Below are 25,693 nucleotides of genomic sequence, written 5' to 3'. Positions count from 1 at the left end.
ACCTTGACAAACAGCTTGCTTTAATACAGGATTTCATCCAGATTTAAAATGAGACATTTTTCAGAAGGGAAAGAAAAAATTATTAAAACAGCATTTGATACAACATTCAGAGTCTGGAGCACAGCTAATCCAGAGAACATCCTTCTACACCAGCTAATCATGCTTTGTGAGCCCAGACTCACTCCTAACAAGTAAATGGAACATGCATCATTATATAATAGACAATATTATCCCCTTTCTTTATTCACGCTGTCTTCACACAGAGTACCATTTTATGTGTATTCCTTACTATCTATTCAAAATAGACAGTAACATACAAGAACTGTGATACAATTTTCTTTATTAAAAATAATTTACAACATTGGTAACATTGTATGCACAATTTTCATCAATTGAACTTAAGATATATCTATGCAATACTTACTGAACTTAAAACTTAGACTGTTCTGTTGGCTTTAAACAGCAGACAATAATTTGCATTTGCTTAAATTAGGATTAATATACATAGCTTCTTGTCCTTATACTTAGGTGTAAAATGTATAAACATCAACACTATCCCAAAACTTTGTAGTTTGGGATGGGAAGAGGGAAGCAAGAAGAGAAAACATTTACAAAAATTTTAACAAGATTCTCCCCACAAATCCAAATGGAGAGAGGTCTAGGTTAAATACATCTAACACAGAGTCACTTCTCAAACAGGTACATGTCCTCCTATGCTTTAGTATACCAAAGAGAGCTCTAACTGAATGTTTGGTGTGTGAGCACAGCAATCCTGACTGTCCCATGCCCTGCTGCTGCCAGAGGGCTCCTGCCACTCCTGCCCACCTATGGCTCTCAGGGTCCCAGCAGTGTGCCCAGTTAAATGCCTTCATTGACTGCTGGGCTCCCAAGCTGCACCCTGCACAGGGGAGAGGGAACAGGGCTGTTCTCATGGGTCATGAGCCAGGTGTTCCCCTGCACTGAGCCGATGGTACATGGACACCCCCACCCCACAGGGTACAGGTTCAAGGGTAGGAGTCAGCCTGCACACCTCAGAAATGCCAGACTTGAGCTTGCTGAGAGCTCAACCTGCTGCAGCAACAATAGGAGCCTCCAGCTGAGCAGCCCCTATGCCCAAGCATAGCTCAGAACTTCTCTCTCATGGACTACAAGACACATCAGTGTAGCAGAATTAAAGCAGCTGCTAAGGTCATGAAGCCCCCTGTGTCTAAAAAGAACTGACTTGCTTTACTCTGACAACTTACAGGCAAGTCACATGCCTTGAAATTGCACTTCACCTCATCAGCCTGCCTTGACATGGCCTGGATCCCTGTCTCCTGAAGCATGGAGAAAGGGCAGGGGGCTGTGTTTCCTTCAAGCATTAGTAATAGGCATGGACTTGTATATAGGCATGGAGTTGCAGTTGCACCATCTGCATGAGGCACCATTATGTACCAGCACTAAATTCCCATTTGCTCCCCAGTAGCATTTCCTTGAACTAAATCAAGAATATACATTTGAGCCGGGACAAAATAGTATTACACACAGTTGTACAAGAAGTAGGATCTGCCCAGTCACTCTGGATAGAATGAATGGAAGTGTACCACAGAACAGGAACCCGTTCAGCATTCAATACAATATAATATTCAAAACCACATTGATTTACCCCCTTAGAAATGGCAGGAGTCACCGCAATGGTTTTCATCTCACCTAAAAGAAAATCGCATCAAACTAGAGAAATATAAAAACAGATTATACAGAACTTCAAACTTCAGTGAACTTTGTCTACCAAAACAGAAAAATAAGTATCAAATTTATGTCAATCAAATTAGCTTGGCTTTTGAACTGTCAAAAAATTAACACACTGTATTGATATAATTATGCAAGAGGTTTGGGGTATTTTGGGTTCAGGGCTTTTTTTAAAGGAATGTCAAACATACTATTTAAAGATTTGAATAGTTCATCTGTTAGTTCACAAGTCAACTATTTCAGTGTCTGGTTATAAAAGTACATGTAAATAAAGCTAATATAGTCCTCTTGAATGTTTTGATATTTAAGACAACATTTATCAACAACAAAAATCCTTAAAGCAAAATCTTGACAATTTATAGGCAAATATTGCAGTTTTGTTCTCCAGAAGAAATTAAATTCTACACAAACTGTAAATTGAGTTATGAAGCTTTTCAAGACAGGAGCACAGGAAGAGCCTGCTGGAGCTGCAGACTCACTTGCACAGCTCAGACACCACCTAAGCTCTGTGAAGTGGGAACACAAGCCATGCTGCAGCAACTCTGCATCTCCTGCCAGTATGAGCTATGGAACAGGGGCTTTACCCTCAGTGTGCTGACAATTCCAGCCAGCTGGAATTGTGCCATGAAAGACAGGTTTGTTCAGTGCTCCAGGCTCCTCCTCAGAAGGGGATGCTCTGTAAGAGCCGGGAGCTGTCAGCATGTAAGAAAGCACTCAAAGGCAGTGTGGCCACCTAGCTCTTGAACATCTGACACGTGTAATGTATTAGATAGGTTGTATTTAAAGCAGAGGAATTCAAACAGCCCTAGCAAACGTTTTAAAAGGCGTACATTGATGATACTGCAGAGAGCACAATAAAAACAGACATCACAAATGGCAAAGTGCATCCCTCGAAGCAGATGTGACATACTTTAATGAAAGGGGAAGAAGAAACATGGCTTAACCTGCATGAATGAAACAACTGGGAGACTTGTTTTTAAATGCAGAAATATTTCCCATATTTCTAAGCACCCAGAATTTCACATATTTCATAGCTTGAGCAGTTTAAATCTGGATCCAGAGGAAATATAATCCCATAAAGGTGAGGAAGTCAACATCTGTGATGCAAGATACCATGGGCCTCATGTGGACTGTGTTTTGTTCAGCCCATAACCTAAAGAAATGGAAAACTCCATACCTTTTTTAAGCTCTGGTTGAGGAAAAAAAATCTGTTTGGCCTTTAAGATTCCATGCCATCTGCCACTCTTAAACCAACAAACAGCAGTATACAGACTTACAGGTGCAAAAAATGAGTGGAAACAACTGCAGAAAATCTTCTTACATAATAATCTTCAGCACAATCAGTTTTGATTTCGCATAGTTTATTTACAAAATGGTCTCATAAAACATCCCCTCCATACTTACAGCTGTCTTGTCACAATACACATGTTGATTTTAGCAATGTTTAATAGCACCATTAGAATATTATTTAAAATCAGAAAGGATCTTGTTGCAGTTACAATGATTCACAATCTTTACATCCATGGACGAAGTAACTTTGAGCACACTAGGACTGTTTGCAGTTCCACAGTACAGATTCCTGGGTACACACAAGGCATTTTTTGAGTTACCAGTTATGCAGGGTACCCAGAGAGTCAGTAGCTACTATAATAAGAATCTTCGAGCCACAAAGTTTAGACTTCCACCATTCTTGTATAAAGTTATCTCCACATTGTTTTCAAACAAGGCAACCACGCTGAATACTTTTCCAGTGCTTGTCTTCAAAAGAAAAGGGGAAAAAAAAAAAAAAAAAAAAAAGGCAAAAAGAAAGAAACCAATTAAGCTTTGCTTCTTTGCTTTCACTTCCCCTTGCTTATTTCTCAGTCAACATTCTAACCCCAAGTTTTGTTGAACACAAGCAAATCCAGCCCTCTCATGTGCCTGTACAGCCCCAAGCCTGCTGGTGCCAGACGGAAGGAAAGCTTGCTGTGGTGCAATTTGGATGCAGCTGGGAGCATGCCAGGGGCCTGTTGGTAACCAAAGAACACCAGGTCCCTAAGATGGCACCAATTGTGTTTTGGGCTTGTTTACAGAGCATGGAGAGCTAAAGCCTCTCTCAAATCATCACACTTACGAGAGACAAACTCAATCCCACCTTAAGACCAAGCCCATGAGGGGCAAAATACCACTCAGAATGATCAAGAATATCAGGCTGCACACAAAGTTATGTACAAAGAACATGTGTATATGTACTTTGGGAAACTCCAACAGCCATGACAAACTTCAGTCACGACTATAAGCTCATCTTCCAAGAGACTGAAGTTCTATCTTTTCTTGCTTTGCTTCCTACCATCAGAATTAAGGATTTTTTCCTCTGCATCAGAATATTCAACAGAGAAATTAAAAATATTACAAAGATACCTTAATATCCAATGTCATTCTGGGCGACAAGTCTGGAGGGAACAATATAGAAAATTGCTCTTTGCCAGTGAGTCCCAAAGTACTTGGATTTTCCCCAGGACAAAACTGAAGTGGAGCGATGCCAATTCCAATCAGCTGACTCCTATGAACCTTCTCATAGCTCTCAGCTAGGACAGCTTTAACACCCTGGAAAAATACAAGCAGAGTGAAACACTGTGTAACCTTCAAACACAGATTATGTCCAACATCTTGCAATTCAAACTCAACTGAGAGAGTGCTTTGCACAGAGTCCTTTAAGTACCCTGGTAACATCATTCAGTCCCAGCTAGATGGAGGCCAACAAGTCAGAGCAGGTCCATGCAGTGTAAAATGGAGTTTGTTAAAGACAGTGAACATGCTGGGGTTAACAGGACATGAATCAAAGTCTGACTCAGAATATATTCTCAATATCAGTAGAAACTAGCCTCCAACAAAGATTCTGAACACCTCATGGAGGCCAAACAGAGGTTACCATAGACAAATGCCTGATTTGTCTCAAAGTCTGGCATCCAAGACAGTAAATTACATAATGAGGATATTCAGATCTATCCTGACTAGTGGTTCTCTCCCATGAAGATTCTTAACAAAGAAATTACACAATGCATTTTTAGGTATTTCCAGAAAAAACAAAACCACCCCTAAACCCAAACAAACCAGCAGTACCAGTAAAAAAGGCCCTTTTGCAGCCCAGTCTCTTGAGCTACCCAGTCCATACTTCTTTCCTGCTAGAATAATTACAGGAATGCCTTCCTTCTGGTACAGCTCTGCTGCTTCAAACACATCTAGCTGTGGAATGACAAAATGACACACTTTGAGTGAGTTCTAAACCTGCACTCCCCATTCCAGAGTAGCTGTGCAAACAAATATATTCCTACCGTTTGTCCAGATGGGAAGTGAATTGTTTTAGGAGCTGGTTTTCCTATGAACTTATTCAGAAGCTTGATATTTGCAAAGGTACCTCTTGTCATCACAGCATCATTACCTCTTCGAGCCCCGTAAGAGTTGAATTCACGAGGTGTGAGTCTGAAATAAAAAGTAAATTGAAAGAAATTGGTTAAAGATTATCTGATTTAAAAGACTATTATGATTTTTTTCTTATAATTATTGCAGCATATCTACGCCTTCAGTGGAAGATGTAAAGAACTGGACCTCCAACAAATGTAATTATCATAAATCATGAACAATGTGCAAATCACTGCTAGGTTATTCATGAGGAAAGCCACAATTTTAAACTAATTTTTTACAACTTTTTTATTAAGTGCTGCAAGCAGTGTGGTACTTACAGAAGCATTATGGGGAGACTGTTGTAGGAAACAACCTACCTTACTAATCCTCTTACCATTACCAGCATATTTATTAACACTGATTAAGTATTTTGCTTTTCCAAATGTAGTCTCCCCTTTCTGCAGACAGACATTTCTAGAGAAGGTGGCAATGCTGATCCATTATTCAGCAGTGCTCACCCTTTGCTGGTCAGGTACTTGGCAGCAGCACTGCTCCTTGCAATGCTCCCGGCAGGGGAAATGTGATCCGTGGTGACAGAGTCCCCCAGGAACAGCAACACGTGGGCGTTCTCAACTGCCTGTGGTGGAACTGCTTCTTTGGCCTGACAGGGCGGGGGGAAACAACAACAGAGGGAACAAAAGGAACAGTAAACATTTTCTTCCAGGAACTAGAGACATAAAACATATCTGCAGTATAGGAAGGCCTCTAGACGGACAGACCCCACTCATTCCAGAGACACAAATATTTAAAAGACTGAGAAATATGAGTGATAATTAAATTTTTTTAGTTCAACATTGAAGCTTTGCTGTAATAGCTAATCCTTTACTTAAATGCAATGCATATGATCTGGTGAGTAGATCCACTCTACTTACAAGTTTATCAAAAAAAGAAGGACATCTAATATAAGTAGATTTTAAATCCCAGGGAAATAAAGTTGATTCTGGTGCTTCCAGTAAATTCCATCGTTTGTTTCCTTTCTAGAAGAAAGAAAATTTATCAAATAGAAGTTAGTTTGTTTTATTTTTACACTCAAAAACAAATGACATACTGGTGATTTTATTAATTACTATTATTTAGTAAATAATTTTCTATTACACATATTACAAATTACATCACTGGGTATTACTTAGGAATATGAGTACCCATCTCAGTTATGCCCTCCATTACTATAACAAATAAATGGCAAACCAATCACATTCAACTGCAAGATACCACAAAGCTACAATGAAATGCAACCTTTAAATTATGTAGAACAGACCACTCTTACCTCCATCTTTTCTTTCAACTCCTTAAACATGGATGATATCACACGCTCCTCCTCCACTGTGTGAAGTTCTTGTCGGGTGGGCCAAATATCTCGTAAGTAAATACTTTTGCCATTAAAGCCAGTGCCTGAGTAAGATTTTAAACACAACAGTAGTTTGGAAGAATAAACTATTAGACTTGAGATTTGTATTAGAATACAGACATGTATATTTTCAGGCCTGCAGAGATGGTACCAGAAAGACAAAGAATTTGATCAGTTAAGTGAAAGCTTTGCTTTAGCCATGAGCAAACCAAATATGGCTGTGTTTTCTCTCCAAATGTATTGACTCTGGGTGCTGAAACCACGTGCAGCAATCTGTGCCCATGTGCACCAGCTGTGGAAACAGAAGCTGTAGGAAAACACTCACCCAAGGGCTCCGTGTCAAAGTCTATCTGCACGGTGCCCGCGATGGCGTAGGCCACGACCAGCGGAGGGGATGCCAGGTAGTTGGCACGGACACAGTCACACAGGCGGCCCTCAAAGTTCTTCGTGCCAGACAATACCCCACAGGCAATGATATCACCCTGAAAGGTAGACCCAGACATACTGGTCCAGCAGTTTGGAGTAGTTCAACAGCTTATGCTATTTCTATTGACTAAGTCTGATGTCCTTTTAGCATTGCACGTCAAATATTTATTCTAACACAACAACAGACACAAAAAAAGGCATTTTGCTCCCTCTCGCTACACTTCTCATTTTTTTTTTTGACCCTCTGATGTGCTCTCCTCTTACTTCATTCAACTCCTCTCCTGCCATTTATTTTTCTTCTGCTTTAGAAGAGAAAAAAGCTGTAGCTGTTTAGACAGTGCTGGTTAAAATTATTCAAGCACATAGCTCTTCAAAACCCTCCTCTTCACTTATGATACAAAATCTACACATTGCATCCTCTGCAAGATTAGATCATATGAATTTATCTTGTAATTTATAACTGTGTTCTACAAATACCACTTATTACATTTATTTTACACAGCAATCAATTGGCATGGTCTCCCTCCAACAAGCAAATAGCCAACAATATCATGTTAAATCCAAACCAAAAATGAAGTGTATTTTGCATGGATGACTGTATTTCTGAATTAGTTAACTGAGTGAGAAATACATTTCTGTGTTCAACAAGCCAGCCAGAACTTTACCTGTTTTATTGCATTCCTGATGGCTTCTGGCAAAGGGGCCATGTTTCCAACACAGGTGGAACACCCATAACCAACAACCTCAAACCTGAATGGGAAACACCAATCAAGTCACACATGGTCATTTATTAACATTAACTGCTTTTTATGTTATTAACAATCCCTACGATTTTTTTTGTCTCTTGATAGTTAAGACTTTTTAGAAAATGAAGAACAGACACTACATGCCACTTATGTAAACCACACTGGTTCAATATTCTGTAACAGTGCCCAGATGTAAACAGCTGGGCACTGTTATAGAATATTGAACATGTTCTGTTACTGCTACAGAGCAATGAAACTAAACAACCCTTGACAGCAGCAATGATAAGACAAATACAGACTTGTCCTGACAAATTTGCATCCAGCTTCCACTTTAGGAACACATCATCAATACATCCTGTCCTGCAAGTCACCTAAAATGAAGTAATTTGTGACTGGAAAACCAGCTCTGATGTATTAGAACTACATATCAGAAATTTTTAAGTGGAAATACAATGAAGCAGAATAATTTTAAGTCAGCAAATAAGCGAAACAACAATCTATTAAGTTAGGAATTAGCCAACCCCAAATGAACAGTAATCCTATTTATCAGCCTGTACAACCTCCGCATGCATCACTTGCCCAGACTCACCCCGAGCCAGGCCTTACCCAAGCTTGCTGAGGTATGGCAATACTCCACTGGAACTGAGGTAATGTGTAACCATGCCACTGCCAGGTGATAAACTTGTTCTGATGTAGGGCTTCACCACGAGGCCAGCCTCAACAGCTTTTTTGGCCAGCAGTCCTACCAAACAAAAAGGAAAAAAGGACACAGATTTTGATTTGTATATCCCTTCATAGGACATCTGTATGCTTCTACCTTAGTTAAATCAAGCATAAATACCCTCAGAGGATTAGACAACTTTCAGTTTATTAAACTATTCAAGAAATCACAGGCCTGTAGGAAGTTTCTTAATGCATAACAATACCATGCAGAATTTTATTCCCATTCCTGGTAGGTAGACACCCATTTTACTTTGTCTAAGACAAATTTCTTTACCATGTTCTAGCTCATAGTGCCAATCCATTCAGCCTCCAGAGACAGGCCAAACAGCTCTAAGGGGAAGCTCACCTTGGCCACAGAGGATCTTAAAAAGAGGAGAGCAAGGTCTGACAGATGAGCTGTTCCAGCAAAATCATCTGCAGCTTGCGAAGGTGTGGCAGATACCCCTGAAGCAATAACAGAACAACTGCTCAGCAATACAGAGTTTCTGTGCTGGCTGTGACATGACAGCTCATGAAGGATGAGGACAAGCTGGAAGCTAAAGCCCATCTCCTGCATCAGCTATGCCACTGTGCACTGACAGGAGCCCTAGGAGCCCTAGAACTGCTTACTTGCTGTTATACTACCAAGTGTATAGATTTTATAATTGCTCTCCTTAATACTGCTTTATAGGACAAACTTAGATTGTATTATGGAAAAGCAACTCTCCCTATATATCCCAGCCAGAACCTACAAGCTAAGGCTACAAGTCTGCCGTTTCAAACCTGTAAAGAGAACCTACAAAAGTGAAGGTGAGGGCTGTGAAGCATGGAAGCACCATTAAAATGCTGAGCTATCTGGTCCCAACATACCTGCAGCAAGCATGACAGATGGATTGCAATTGTTTGTACAGCTGATGACTGCAGCAATGACAACGCAGCCGTGGGACAGCTTGTATTCATTTCCTTCATACTGAACAGGCACAATGTCATTCTGCTTCTCAGCTGCAATCTGAAACCCTTTAACACCAGACTGAGTGACAAAAATACATGTTAGCAATTGTTACAGTACCGAAAGGATGACAATACAGCAAGACCAAGTGAACACTGGTTTTGAAATAAAACTCAGCTGTGCCACTGGGAACCCTTACATAATTTTAAAAGCAGCCCTCTGTCTGTACACAGGTCTCAGCCTTCTTCCTTCACAAGTTTTAGCTTCGCAACAGTTGTGAACAAATGCCAGTCTTTGTGTGGCTGTTCCACAACTCACTTCCTTGTATACATGGAAGAACATCCCCTCAAGAATACCTGTCTAATCTACATGATACACGTTCCTGAATTAGAAGCATGTCCACGATTTTAATTGCAAGAGGGTGGTAACTAAACCAGAGTAGGTCCATTAGCATTTTCCACACTCACTTGAGTGCTCTTCAGCACTCAAACATCCTCCAGAGGTCTCTTTCAACCTCGCCCTTTGTTTTCCACCATCAGCTATGATCTCCAGCACAACTGAACCACAGTACCACAGGCCTCATTATAAGCTGTTTCTAATACTGCTGTAAGTCTTGAGTATTAATGATAAATGAAATGAAAATGAAAGTACATTCCTATATTAGTTGCACTCTTCAGATTCCCATGGATACCCCTAACCAAAACCAGTACCTTCATAGTAAAAACTTCACTCTGTGAAGACAAATTAAACTGTAAAGAAAAATAATTTGCTAATGCAAGAACTCTGAACATTCAGCTACAAATCTTGGCTGTCTTTCTGCATCTTCTTTAAGGTGTGATGAGAATTTAGGGTAAATTCTATTACAGAAATTAAGTAGTATAAAAGTGATTAAAAAAGGATGAAAATGTGAAAATGTTTGCTAAGCTCACACTATGGACTACCTAAAGTTCCTTCTCCCAGGCAATCTAAACTGTGAAGTTAAGGACTTTGGGAAACTCATGTTCCTGTTAAACACACCTATGATTTACTCTTGGGATGCCTGTCAAGCAAGAACAGAACACCCTGAACAAGCAGTTGTGTAGCAATAAGGAGGGCTCAGTAGGTATGCAAGGAATAGTTAACACATTTATTCATGTGAATGATAGGAAATACCTTTTGAAGCATCATAATACAAACCTTTTCATTTAAGCAGGCTTGGAAGTCACTTTTCATGTTATTAACAGCCACTCTGTCTTGGGATCTCTTGGGGCCACTGACATATGGAATTATAGAACTGAGACTAACTTGCACTACCTAAGAAACCAAGAAACAGAAAGTGCAAGCATTACCAACCCCAGCCCAGCAGTGTATGGAATATATTCCCGAGACACCTAGGAACTCTTGTTCCAAATGTAAGTGTTCTCAGATGTTTAGAACTCTGGGATTCCATTTTCAACACCTCTCACTCGAGAGGCTATTCCTCTTATTCCAAATGTTTTAACATTATCTGTAACTTTTCGACCATTCACAGTCCTTGGGATGACTGGAATTTGGTATCTGTATTGACATGTTACCATGCTTCCCTTCTTATCCCCACCCCCTCTACATTTTACAAACTCTGCTTTCTCAAAACTCCAAGTTAATAAAAACAACTTTGCTGAAAGCAATGAAAGTTACAGTATGAGACAAGACTGTGAAATCATCTGTAATTATTTATGGGAACCAAATAAACAACTACTTTCAAGCATACCTGGGAATACTGAGGCTCTCTGGAAGAACCCTCATCATTTCGAAATAACTTCACAGCTTTAAGATATGCTTCTGTGACTTCAAGCTTGGCCTTATCAAAACCTAAGGAAGTCATGTCAAACATGAGAAAGCCACATTAAAGACATAAATAAAATAAATCACACAACTTACAGACACTCAGATTGTTTTAAGTGTAATATTGAAAGTACTTTTTTTCACCACTTCCATATCCCAACTTCTATCCAGGAATGACACACAAAACATTTATAAATTATGACAGTTTTTAACTTTTCTTCTTATGTCAAGGAACAAAATAAGCTATTCCAGCTCTAGCATAAGTCTTACTAAATTGACAGTTGTGTCCCTGAAGTCCATAAGGCTTTTCTGTGTTAGAGCTTCCTTGTCTAATACAGACCCTTTGCTTAACTGACAATAGGCAGTATAGCTGGCTACTCTTCCAAACCCATTTATTTGCCTTGCACTGATCAGACAAAAATGTTTGCTATTGAAAGCATTTAACTCTTATTTAAAAGTGACAGGTCTCAGTCTCACTCATGAATGAGCTTTTTTTGGCATCTGTCACTCTGTGGTTTTCTGTTTGCAGTAACTTGATAAGGAGCTGACATCCTCCTTGCTTAGCTTGAGATGCCAGTAAAATCATGCACTTCAAAGGGAAACATAAACCACTGGGAAAAATCAGAGAGATGTTCAGATTTGTTCTGCAGTTTCACTTACTAATAATAATAATTTTAAATTTTGATTTTGCAGGTGGTTATTGGATTAATTTCAAATCAAGAAGAATTACATTCCATACGTATTTCAAAATAAGTGAAAACTTCCTTGATATTTTTATAGGCTTATATATGCTTCCAAAAACTAGGACTCTGGATGTGAAAAGCAGTACCATGTTGGTAAATCAGGCATTAGACAAATGGACCAGACTGGGTACAAACCTCAAGCACAAGTCTAATTACATGTTAAATCCACATCAGAATTCTGCAGAAAAGCACCACATAACAATTAAGGAGTTTTAAGCAAAAACTCTATAGTTCTTATACTGGGTTTTTCTGCAGAGCAAAAAACATATATTACCACAACTGAAAAGCACAATGACAATGAATCCTTGCTTTAGTTTAATATTTACCTGCATGCTTTAAGTGCTTCAATGTCACATTATCAACAGGGAAAAAACTCAGAATAGCACCATATTCAGGACACATATTTGCTATTGTGGTTCGGTCTGCTACGGACAGCTGGGAAACACCACTCCCAAAAAACTCAACAAATTTTCCAGCGACATCAGCTTGTCTAAGATGCTGTTGGAAAGAACACACAATACCTGGTATACAAAGAGGTACAGTGCGAGCTGTGTTTGTTACAATTCACAAGTCATGAGCATTTAAAACAAAAAGTTGAAACCCTAAAGCCAATGTTTGGAAAAAAAAAATAAAATTATAATGAATTATTTTTAGTTAAAGAGGGTCTGTAAGCAAACCACTATAGAAGGGAAAGAAAAAAACCCACTACTTCAAAGGACTAGCAAATAAAAATGGTTAGAGATTATTTGTACCTTTCTACACTGTCACGATTAAAGGCATACTAAAAACACTCCCCTCATATAATTAATTTCTCAAGCAACACTAGAAGTACTTGCATTAATCTCTCTGTTTGAAAAGGCATTGAACTTGTACCTTTGTAACGCTGAGAACAATGTCTATGGATGTGGCAAAGGGGCTGACTGTGCCTGTCAGCTCACAGCCCACCACTTCAGGCAGGGTGAGAGTGAGCGGCATTCCCAGCATCACCGCTTCTGTCTCAATGCCCCCAACACCTGCAGGAAGAGTAGGACATGGCTTGTCACTCCTTCACCAACCTATACTCTGTGTGTTCAGCTCCGAAAAAATAATACACCCCTTTATATTAAGCCTGAAGACTCATGACAATAAACATATTGCTGCTTTTCTCCCACAAATGAAGGGCATCGCTCCATTTCCAACAAGGACACAGCAAGAAATTTAGAAGTTCCATTAAATATCTGCACATCAAAAATAAAATCAAGCAAGACTATTGCTCAAGTTAGACATCACAGTCAACTAGAAAATATTTTATATCTAAAACTAATCTTCCACACAAATTTCTGCTGTACAAACAGCACCTATTTGAGTATCAGCTAGTTTTTGGTTGTTTTCTCTTTAAATTACAAGGGATTAATTACATTTCTCAATGGAAAGAAATGTTATTCAAGATTACTTGTAGACATAAAAGATTCAGAAGAATCATTCAAGACAGTCTGTTATGCTTGAGATACAACCAACCAGTGGGAAGAAATATTTTTTAGTGAAGCTTTGGTTGCCTTTCCAAGAACAATGAAGTTCTGAGCATACTTACCCCAGCCCAAGATACCCAAGCCATTTACCATGGTTGTGTGCGAGTCTGTGCCAACCACACTATCGGGATGCAGGAAATCTTTCACGTCAAAAACCACACGGGACAAATATTCCAAATTCACTTGATGCGCCATTCCAATCTCAGGTGGAATTATGGAAATATTCTCAAAAACTTTTGAACTCCACTGTAATTTTTCCAAAAGAATAAAAGAGTTGCATTTTTTTCAAAGCTACATTCAATTCTCAGAACATAACTAAAAGGACAAATAAACACACAAAAAGAGGAGTCCTTGCTATTTATCCAAGTGGCTTTTGTCCCTTTGTCAAACAGAGCCCTTAAATACATTCTTAATCATCAACAAAACCTTTCACTGAATTCCTCTGAAGGCTGAATCAGTCATTCATGTCCCTTTCAAAAGCAGGGCTGCAGAAATCTCTTACCTTCCAGTTCACATAACTGATTACAAGCCTGCCTAAGACTGGTAATCAGACAACCAAACCTAAGCAAGCACTTGTATCTATAGCAGAATTTATATTTATAGCATAACAGAATTTAGGTTTGACACACCGGGGTGAAACCACTTGCAAGCTCAGGATTGTACATTAAATAGACTGGACACGGATACTTGTAACAAGATTCAGCTTAGCCATTTCCTTCCTTAGTAATGTAAATCTAATTTGCAACTTTCAGAAAGAAACCTCTAGTCTACATCCATGAAAGGATTATTGCAGTGAATTCCTAAACCACATCAAAACAGAGGATAAGGATCAAATAGGAATGTTGCAGAGCCCTGCCCGGCAGCAGAGAAGCTGATGTTCACCACAGGACTTCCACTGCTCTGTTAAAGAGCAGCCATATCTGAACACTGGTCTCCACTCAACACTTCCAACTTCATGAACTTTTGTTAACACAGTTGTGGATAAATGACCCTTTCAGCCAGAAACTCACTGTGACCTAAGGCACTGAGCTCATGAAAGGCATTAAAAACACCAGTGCTTCATAAATCCCCACTACAAGAACCAAATCAGAGTAAACTTTTTCAAGTTAGAAAGTAAATTTTCTTCTCTTGTTTAAATTCAGATTTGAAAACTTGACAGTTCCAAATGATTCATTTAATTTATCATCTAAACCTGAATACTGGTGGACAAATGACTCTTAAAAAACCCCAAACCACAAAGGCTGCAGGTACACAGACATACCTTAAAAAATTGAAGCCTCTCTCTATTTCTGCCAAATTCCATCTCTTGATTTTTCAATACTGTCTCAGGCCTCGGAAGAAAACAAATTCACAAGCACTGTCATAATTTATTTCAAATTACACAAAAACAATTTTTAGTTTGTTTGATGAAAGACTTATTTAAGTCTGCAGGAGTCTTTGAAGAGGTTTATTAGAACAAAGATAATTGCTTCCCTGCAGCAAGCTTTCTGTAAACAATGAGAAATAGCTGATTGCATATGTGCTGTGTCTGAGAACCTGTTTATTCTAGGTATGGTTTGCCTAAAGTGTGTGATCTCAAAAATACTTTGAGAGATCTATTCCAAGCATGTACTACAATACACAGAAGCTTTTGTTCCCTCTCAGTTAACTCACAGGCCTGCATATCTCAGAACTCCATACATTAAACCAAGATGTTCATTAGTTCAATTGTAGCTATCCTCCATTTTAATATTTCCCTCCAAGCCACAAGTTTTTCTTCACAAGTACTCATCACTACAGTCTCTTAAAATGAACTATTTTTTCTTTGTATGTGTTATTTATTAAGATACTGATAGTTGTTCTAACAGAGTACTCCGTAACTTAAAAGGAATAACCTCTGCTTTGAGCAGCTGAACAAGGAAGGGAACACACTTGCTATATACCAGGAAGGAAGTCCTCAATTCTTAGAAATGTATTTCATTTTGAAGTCATGACCCTTCCCTTTCTTTTCTGCAGCTGGTCAGCAGCTCTCCTGATTCACCAAGCCCCAAGGGACAGTAAGCGTTCACCCTGCAGCTTCATAAATACCACTGCTGGTGTGTTGTCAGAACACTCGTGGTGCTGAAAATGTCACTCCTGCATTCCTACACCTGCACTGAGCAGGAACATTTCCACATCCATAATGCTACCACAGCATTCCACACAATATCACTGCAGGATCTGATCAGCTCTTTAATTGTACACCTGTTCAGCGCACGCAGATAGGGATCTCAACAATCCATCAGACAAAGAGGCAGCAGCTGAAGGAGGACAATTACACATAATTGGCATGGGTGGAACAGTGTGCAACGGCCTGTTACCGACACAGCAATCTGGGAGAGGCACAGACATGAGGCTCCTCTGGGCTACTACACAGGCAGGATATTTACTGAATTTCAATTCAGTGATAGATCGACTGTGAGATCCTGTACAGGCTGGAGGATGATATATAACCTAGTTCTTAGCTCTTTAAGAGCAAGAGACTTCTGAAGAGTTATTACAAAAATCTATGAGTTACTTTTAGAAAGAAATAAATGCTTCATTGAGTTCTCAATCAGGCTTGCTTTGTAACAGACTGCGAATTACTCCTGTGCTTAGTTGTTGTAAAGAAATGACAGCAGTAGCAATATTTCAAAGTCACACCCATGAGCCAATAGGTGGCCATCTGCATAATGTTCAATGAATCTCCTCTTGTAAAAAGCAAAATTCGCAGACTAATTCTTGTCTGTTACATCCGACCTATTTCTAGATACTGAAACAACTTTTCTGTGGCATGGGTGTAAACTACAGAAGGATGTTTAGAAAAAAAAAAAATCCGATTTCTCCGAGCTGTCACAGGCAGCTCCACAACACAAAGGCAAAAGGCAATTTAGCAAAGGAGCTTTCTTACTCAGGCACAGGCTGCAGGTGGAAGGGGCAGAGGATGGGGGTGTTCTCAATCTGCGCAGAGAAGGGTCCCGAGCTGCGGCCGGCCTCGCCTGCACTGCACGAGCCCTGGCAGCTGCTGTGGCCCCGGCATGGGGGCGGCTTCCGCAGCGGCGGCTTCAGCGGGGACAGCCGGGCCAGTGGCTTCTGCTCGCCCCCACCAGGGTTGGGAGCGTTCTGGATTGCACTGCAACATCAAACACAGCATTCATTGAGGCACTGGCAATATGCTTCTTCACGCACACACCACGCACCCTCCCACCTCCGTTTGTATTTTCTGAAATCCCTTCAACAGCTTATGAAATAGTATCTGAAAAAAGAGTTATTTTATTACAATCCTGTTGCAAAGTAAACTGTCGCAGGATAAACTTAGTTAAGTCATGTCGTGCGATAAGAAGTGAATGGAACTGGATTGTCTGAAAGATTAAAACCAAACAACTCCTTCCATTTCTTCACAACAGACCAGAAATCTTTCTAAACAACATTGCAAAGGCTGAAATCAGAGTTTTAAACTTGGAAGATGTGGGTAGAGTCTCATACAAATGGTAGACTGAACTTAGTGCTGCACATGTTCTATTAAAACCACAGAGGAATGATTGCAAGCAAAGCTTTCTCAAGGAAACAAACATAACCTGATCATAATTAGGCTTTTTATACAAATTCTTGAAGGCACAGAGAAATTGTATACACTATTCAAGCCAGTCAGAACTAATAGAGAAAACCCGGGATTTTTAAAAAAAATAAAGTCCATATAGCAACCACCTTCTATTGGTGCAACATTCGGTCTCTGCAGGAGAGCAAAGAAAGCTTATTGTGAAAAACTAATTACTTTCACCTCTCTCCATAATTATTAAATCACAAAACTGCAATTAAAGCCACTGCTTTCTCCTGCCTCAGTAACACAGACAGATCCTTACTTATGCCAAGTGCAGGGCATTGCCTGGCCTCAGCAGATACCTTGTCTAAATCCCACCACAGCCCACCAGGATGTAACCCACAGATGGGAGCCCTCTATAAAAGCAGCACAAACCACCCCGCAGCAAAGGGTTTCTTATCACAGACCAGCAGCTGCTGAGCCCCACAGCTTTCCAAAGGAACGCTCCAGAGGCTGGATTTATCGTTACAAAGCAGCATGCGAAGGCCTCTTGCCTGATAATTTTAGGCTGTCCTAATTGCAAAGGAATCAGCTGTCCCTCTGGACCCAGGCATGGACAGAGCACGGAACTGACAACACATATGCAGGACAACAGATCATCTGCAGTTTTTGCTCTTCTGATACTCAGCAAACTGAAATCCTGTGAGTATTTGGAAGGTTGACAGAAATGTCTCACACATCCATATATCCTTTGACCACAGGCTTTTTCCCCATGAACTTTTAACATTTCCAAAGAGCCTGAGCAGTTTATGCAATTCTGCATGCGTTTTGGAAGGCTCCACAATCGAGAGGCAGGGAAGAAAGTGAAGGGAAGCTGCATTATATCAGTATTTACTTCAGCAAACACTAAACAAAAGCTCCAAGTTTTTCCTCCTGTGCAGTACTTATGTTTCTAGCTAAGGCAGCCCCAGGCAGTATTCATCACATCACTGTCTGTCAAACAAAGAAAACCATGCTGGTAGCTCTCCAGTTCCCTTACTTTTCCAGACTTCTCCAAGTATACTTCTCTCTCTGAAAATATCCACAGCTTCATTTATGTGGTGTTAAATCAAAGCCCATAAAAACCCAGACTAGTCACAAGCCATGGGCTGCAATGACAGTCTTTCAAAATGCCCAGCAGAACTGCAGGCCCCTTCTCTGGAGCTGTGACAAGGCAGCCATGTTTGGAAACAAAGTTCTGTTTAACTTGAACAATACATTCAGAGCAAAGCAAAACAGCAAACGCCCCCTGCATCATTCTCTTGATACACATTATTTTCTGGAAACCATGCCAGATCCTGTTATTTCAGCAAAATCTTGTCCAGAATTTGGATTATCAGTCAGCTTCACCCGTAAGGCCTCACAAACATTCTTTCTCTCCCTCAAGAGTGCTTATCCATTTTTATCCAGCACTTTTTTATATACCACCACATCTTGTTTTAAGGATCCACATATGGCAAATGATTTGATGGGATAGTAACAAGACCTAAATGAACCCACGCTTCAGTGCCACACAAAAATGTATTGCTTGTAAAAATAAAATTATAAAAAATTACGTTACCATTTGCTGAAATCAATCTGGAGAGAATGGTCAACAGTGAGATCAGTTGGGCAGGCAGGATTGACTTTCACTGGATCTCCTCCAGCATTTCTCACAGCTTCCCTCATGGCAGCAAAATCCACCATTGCTGGAATTCCACTGACAAGACAGAAAAACAAAACAGTAAAACATCATGAGACATTAACTCACTGAAATGCATAAACATTTTTCATTTTATTCAAGTCTGGAAGCAGCTATATCCTATTTCAAAAAATACACCTCTTATTCTCTAAATTGTAAAGGACTTGAGCCATTTTTAAAGTCACTGGAGTTGGTACACCCTCTCAATGAGCAACAGCGTGTCTGAAAGCAACATACCAAACAAGAACATGGGACCTTCTCAAAGATAACCACACTTCTCTTGTGTCTTGCTTTGCTTCTCAAGTGTGATGGCACTTCAGTACAGAAGGCATCGTTAGATACTCCTTACCTTTACAACAGGACCTTGCTATGCAAGTAGAGCTCGTGCTATACATTTAACACCTCAGCATGTATCATTTGTCTAACAGCTATTTCTGAAGCTTGTAGCATTTCACAATATGTTATTGCTGTACAAAACAGACAGAGGCAATGTTTACAGAACACAGCAGTACATAAATCTTATTGACTTTGCTTGCTAAGCAAATATTACCTCATTTTTATTATCAGCATAATTCCTTTTTTAAATTATATCACTTCTTAATAAATAGTCAGCAAGATAGCTTAAATGGAATATTTGCAAACTGCTGAAGGACTGCCCTTTTAGCTATGCCATAGTCAAATCACTAAGAAAGTTCAACATCCTAAGAAGCTGCTTTTTACATATATGTGTTATGTATATATATATGTATTTCTATATTATGCATGGATTCAACTAGATTACTCATTGTGGAATAAGCACTATCTAATCTTCAATTATCTTAAGGAAGAACTCTCAGTGACAGTGTGAACTATCAACCATCTGGCTACAGCCAAAACATCACCACTTCCCTTTGTATTTTGGCTCTTATCCTGTAAAGTGCTCCTTGCAGGCCAGCAGTTTCAGCCTCACCAACCTGCCTCAAAGCCAGTGTACCCTACAAACAACTCCTACCCTTGCACCATATGGAATAATCATGAGAAATCTACTGCACAGCAGAGGCAGGGCACAGGTTTCTACCTGGGTATCAAGAGGGGAAGTGTGATTTATTCTCACACCAAAGAATTCAACACAAATTCACTGAGCTTGCACAGGTTCTTTTGGGGGTTTTGCACACACCCACACACTTACGTGAAGTCTTGAAGAACAACTCTGGCAGGACAGAAGGGCACTTCAACATGGTTCTGTTTTATTTTCCAGTCCAAGATGTTCATAGCATCCGTTTCTTTCACTAAGAAGCCATCACAATTACGGACACTGGACTCAAACAACACTCGTATGGAGTAAGGCAGAGTATCTGGGGTGAGGCAAGGGACAGACCCCATGAGCGCAGCACATGCAGCTTACACAGTTTTTTAAAATTACAAAAAAATTACAATCTCATATTTCTGAGGAATGCAGGGTTTTTTTCTAGGGTTTGGATAGATGAGAGCTTCAGGAGCCTGCTTTTCCAGTTGCCTTTGGGTTTGATCTTCCCTACACAACATGGAACAAAGTTGCAAAAGGTACACGTGGATGCATGATCCTATGGGACTTTAATGGGAGATCCTAATGGCTTGTGCACACTGTCAGACAGTGATAGTTCATAAGGTATACTAGGCTGGCAGGGGAGAGATGGAAGGAATACGGACCTGGGATTATTGATCAGAGCAGGACGAAAGCAACAAGTACTGGAATACTGAAAACCATTTTAACTGCAAATTTTGCCATTCCGTAACACAAGATACCAAGTCAAAGCAACCAATGCCAGAATATTATTTTCAATAAACAGTGATACAAAGACCAGAAATTATTCTGCCATGCACCTCTATTAAAATTAACACACTCCCTAAAATATAAAGAACATTTCATTAAATACAGTTTAAGTTAGTTTGCTACTGATATGAATCAAGGTAAAGACAAGCAGCAGTTTCCTTCACAGAAAAACAGGGGAAATGGAAATGAAAATTAAGTAAGAGGGAAGAGAAAAAAACCCCCAATGTCACTATTCACTACAAACAAAACAAAATAACCACTAAAGAAAAAAAATTAAGATTGATTGACATTTTTCCCTCAAATCCCACTATTTTCAGCATAATTCAAGCAGGCAGTTAGCTTCGTAAGAACAGTGAGAAATCCTAAGGAAAGTTAGGGAAGGAATGAGAAATAATTAAGTTCTGGCTTTAATAAAAAAAAAATAAATTTAGTGGTCTCAGCCTAATTTAATTGATTGTTCACAAACTACTATAGAACTTGCTGACTCTGTTTTCACTGTGTCTTTGTGAGATAATATCCACTATTGTCTAATTAGACAAGTCGCTATTTTGAGTTTAAGATTTGATTAAATTTGAGTATAAAGATGTCATCCAAAAGGTCTCATGAACCTTCATGCCCCCACTCTCTTGATTTAAAAGCCAGATTCCCAGAGAAGAACTTGTTTGCTTTCTTGTGGGTTAAAAAATCGCACTGCACCAGCAGGTCCTATGTGCAACACAGAGCAGTCTGGGGCTTCCAGGGTACAGGACAGCTCCAGCCATGAGATGACACCCGGCACAGGGCCCTTGGGAGCCGCCGGGACTGCCGGACACAGGAGCTGCAGGCAGCGCTGGCTGGCGAGCCCCCGGGGACGGCAGATCTGACCGGGCCTCCCGGGCCCGCAGCCAGGGGGAGGCGGGACTTCGCAGCAGCGCAGGAAGGGACACGGGCACTGGGCACGAGGGAAAAGCAGCACGGACAGGCACAGTACCATGGAGGCAGTGGAATCTCTGTCCTCCCAGACTGGCACAGCTTAATCATGGAAGATTCCCCACATGAGCTCCAGCCCCAGCAAGAGCCTGGTCTAAATCTCCACATGTCCTCTCTGCCCTAAATCCTTTTGAGCTCTTCTCATTTTCTCCGTAAGTCTTAAAACACTAGAAAACTGGTAACTAAACCAATTAACATTTACATTAGTAATCTGATTAATATAAACCGGCAATTAATGTCAAATTACAGCCAGACAGGTAAAACTCAAACTGTTCTAGCAACAAATGCAGTGAGCAATTCCAGATGCTCGATTTGTTACCAGTGCTGTCCCATGTCTAGATGTTATTTAGTATTTTGCTACCTTGAAGCTAACATGAGGCTTCCAGCTTCTGCACAGAAGTTTCTATTGGAAGACAAGGACCCTGTTAGCACAGTCTGTTTAGATTCCTGACAGTATGTTCAGGAATACCCATTGCTACTGCAAGCAGCAGAAAGTTGTATATTGTTTTAGTTCCACTCCTGTCATGAGGCTTTCCACAAAACTGCTGTAGAACTGCCTGGTTTTGTTACTAGCACAGCACTGCTTCTTCCTGGACCAAGCACTGTTTCCTCCATGTGTGCTTATTTGAAAGACTGACTTTTTTACTACAAGCAGGGAAAAATTGCAAGAGCACACAGCTGTACCCCCCCCCATTCTCTTTAAACAACATGGAATTAATAATTGTGTTCAAATATGGGTTTAAAGTGAAATATCCAATGATTTTTTTTTTTTTAATTCAAGAAGCATAGCACAAATTCTGTGAATATAGAAGATTCAGACCTTGCAAAACTGGAAAAAAAAAATAGCCCAAGTGCCTTTACGAAGTAGCCCATATAAGTAGTTCAGTTTAACATGAAGACAAAGGGAGAGAATAATGCCAGCATGCTTTGATTACCTGCAAGACTAAAGCCGTTCCAGCTGGCAGCGAGCAAAGCTCCCTCCCGGTGTGGACTCCCCTCCCACCACACGTGCAACACTGTGAAAAGCACTTGGACACAGAGACCCGATGAAGGTCTCACTGGCACAGACAGCCATTGCATACTAATGACAAGCTGAGATTAAGCAACAGCGTGAGCACCACTAAACCTCACCCTGCAGCAGGAGCCATGTTCTGGCAGTCACCCACTATGTGAGGCTGCTGGGGAGGAGAAACTAGAACACCATGAAGCTATACAGAACTACAGAAAAAGCTGCATTTATTTTGGAAGCATTAGAGTTCTTTGTCACTTAATTTTTTTTTTTCCAAAGTGAGTAATTCTTCTGATTTGGAATACTGTTGAAAACTGCAGAAAGACCTGCACTTTCTCCCTTAGTAAATAAGATCTACAAGTATTACCCCTGCAAACTCCTTAAAACACTAAGAAATCGGGATATCATCAGCTTCCAAACACACCCATTAGAAATTCCCGACTGCATCTCCTGCCACCGCAGGGCACCAGTGGTGCAGCTTGCGGCTGGTACCACCCCGATTACCCCGGAGAGCATCGTACCGTACTTGGCGCCTCCGAGCTTCGACACATTGTAAAACTTTTTCTCTGGGTGGCTTTGCAAAGCTTCAATGGCGGGCTGGTAAGGGCTTCCTGCGGGACGAAACAACCAGAGTTACAGCCACAAAACAACGGGTGGTTTCAGCGCTGACTGAGGATTCACAAAAAGAGATTTTACTTCTCATTCTGCCAGAAATAACGTTTCTCTAGACTGTAATTAGAAGCAACACGGAAAGGTTTCTAAACGGATTGAGATACCTCGTGAGGTAGATGTGTGACTAAGGTGAATTTTAAAAGCAGCACTGATAGTAGGTACATGCAGGTCAGTGCAGGTCGCCAGCACAGCCTGAACACACCTGACCTTTGTTGTCTCAGTTTGCCATCTACACACAGGATCAGACACCTCACCAGCGCAGATAAGAGACACGGGTTTTAATACAGCAGGAAGCACAAAGCATTGACTGCCAAGCCAACGTCAAGGGAACAAGACACGAAAATAAAGCTCGTAGCAGCCATTAGGTGCTCGGAGTAAATAACCCCCGGGAGAGAGCAGACAGCGGGGCGGGGACGGGCCCGCTGTCCCCCGCAGGGACTCCCGTGGCCCGGTACGGCGCCGTTCGGCGGCGAGGCGATGTCCCGGGCCGCGGTGTCGCGGCGGGCGGGGGCGTGGGCCGTCCCCGCGGTGACCGACCTGCTCTGGGAGGGTCCATCGCCGGCGACCATGTCAGCGCGAGGGAGCGGGCCGGGGGGCGCCGGCGGGCCGGCAGCTCTCGCGAGACTGCGCCCGGCGCCCCACCCCGCGGCCGCAGCACGCCGCGCTCTCGCGAGACTGTGCGCCCTGCTCAGGAGGAAAGGGCACGAGATCGCGCGAGGCTTGGCGGAGAGGGCGGAAGTAGCCGGGAGCGGGCAGCCGCTGCTCTCGCGATAACAGTGACGAGCGCGCGGGCGGAGCTGCCGGCCGGGACGCGCCGGGGGCGGGACAGTGAGGGGGCGTGGCCGCGCGGGGCCGGGGCGGGCGGGGCTCGGGGGCTCCCGGGCCCGGCCGGACCCAGCCCCGGGCGCGGCCCCGCGGCGCTGCGGCCGCCGCTCGGCGCGAGGCCGAGGGGCGCGGTTGCGCCCGAAGGATCATACGCTCCCATTTTAAGCTCCATCCGACCTGACGTTGAACGCTTCCAGGGACGATGCATACACAGTGTCCCTGGAAAGCGTGTTCCAGCGCCTCTCCACCCTCACAGTAAAGAATGTCTTCCTAACATCTCATCTAAATTTCCCCTTTTGAATTTGTACCCATTCCCCCTTGTCCTATCACCATAGTTCCTGCCCACCTTCCCTGTAGGACCCTTTCAGGTAGCGGAACGCGTTGCGAGCTCCCGCAGCGCCTCCTCCCTGCCAGCCTGGCCCCGCAGCTCGCAGCTCGCACTCGGGGCGGGGCAGCGCCCAGCGGAGCCCTGCGGAGCCTGCGGGCCCAGCAGCAACGCCCGGAACACAGAATCACAGAATAACGAGGTTGGAAGAGACTTCTGAGATCATCAAGTCCAGGGATGTGCCGAACCATCACTCACCAGTTGTTCTCCTTTGCCAAAGACACCCCAGCTCGCCGGGCTCAGTCCTCAGGATGCCAGTGAATAAACGGCTGCTGGTTATCTCCCTTTGCTGGCTGAAGGCTGACTTCTGTGTGTCAGGCACATCCAGAGGAAGGAATCTTAGGCAGCATGGAGTATTTCTTGCTCACATGTGAAATCCTTTAACCCTAAATATTTAGAGGTTTGTGTCCTTCCTACATACCAGACAGATTCTTGGAAAGCAAATTGCATATGTATTTGGTTTTAACACAATGTTTGGCTTTCATTTTATACTGAAAACTTTCTTTTTGCTTATAACCACCTGAGCTACTGCACTGTTCTGCTTACTATTTTTTGTGTGATTCTTCTAGAATTAAGTCCCTTAAGGAAATGTGTAACTGTCTAGGAACGAAGGTTTTGAAGTTTCCAGAATGTATTTTCCATTTCCCAACTGGCATCTGACATCCTGAAATAAGTCAAATTCAAGGGAGAACTTATCCAGAAGAAAGCGAGGATGGTTTATCGCTGGTTTGTAATTAGAGCTGACAGAAGCAGGCTAAGCAGAGTCTTAGTGAAGAAGAGAATGTGAGTAAGAGGGAATTATGTTATGCTACTTGTGTGAAAGGCAGTCACTCCATTAGAAAGAATTTCAATATTGCTGTTCACCATATTTCAGCTGTTAAACAGAGAAAGCAGTTTTGCTGTGGAAAAAGCTGAGCTAAATATTGCTCTCAGGTCTGTGTTCCACAGCACTGTCACACAAAAGAGACCACAGCAAGCTGGAGGGAACCCAGTGTAGTGCAAGACACAGCTTTTGTAGTTGTGCCCTTCTTTTGTTTTCCTCTGTTTTCCCTATGAAGACAGAAGAAAGGCAATAGCAGTGACAACCAAACAACATCCACAGCATCCATTCCTCTGCAGGAGAAGCAGGTTGATGCAGGAGTTTGAAGTACAGCCCTTTGAATCAAACTGCTTCTAATCCTGGCTTCCATATGACTGCTGTACTTGAAGCTTAGATGCACTAAATCTTACACTGCTCTTGTGAGGCAGTGAGACATCTTTAGAGGAAAGGAGTAAAACTGTACATAACTACCTATAGATGGAAAAAATAACACAGCAACCTCATTTTCTTCCAATTGAATGAATACATGAGATTTAGAAAGAAAATTTGAGAAACCTCTTTAGAAT

At 41.6% G+C, this 25,693-nt stretch overlaps 1 protein-coding gene across 1 annotated transcript; it reads right to left on the bottom strand.

Moving 5' to 3' along the window:
• Positions 1-323: 323 nt before the first annotated feature.
• On the bottom strand, positions 324-23,862 carry IREB2 (iron responsive element binding protein 2). Its single transcript, XM_021546785.2, has 22 exons — positions 23,635-23,862; positions 22,947-23,036; positions 19,824-19,989; positions 18,536-18,673; positions 16,306-16,527; positions 14,659-14,728; positions 13,460-13,643; positions 12,763-12,902; positions 12,216-12,387; positions 11,073-11,173; positions 10,520-10,636; positions 9,265-9,424; positions 8,299-8,434; positions 7,612-7,696; positions 6,846-7,002; positions 6,440-6,564; positions 6,045-6,149; positions 5,631-5,773; positions 5,043-5,190; positions 4,831-4,953; positions 4,129-4,314; positions 324-3,486 (listed from the first exon to the last, which is right to left on the bottom strand). The coding sequence occupies exons 1-22, from the start codon at positions 23,651-23,653 to the stop codon at positions 3,373-3,375; spliced, it is 2,901 nt and encodes a 966-aa protein (XP_021402460.1). The 5' UTR covers positions 23,654-23,862; the 3' UTR covers positions 324-3,372.
• Positions 23,863-25,693: the final 1,831 nt, after the last annotated feature.

The sequence above is a fragment of the Lonchura striata genome, chromosome 11 (genome assembly GCF_046129695.1).
Source record: "Lonchura striata isolate bLonStr1 chromosome 11, bLonStr1.mat, whole genome shotgun sequence".
NCBI classification, from domain to species: Eukaryota; Metazoa; Chordata; class Aves; order Passeriformes; family Estrildidae; genus Lonchura; species Lonchura striata.
This window is presented reverse-complemented; position numbering and strand designations above follow the sequence as displayed.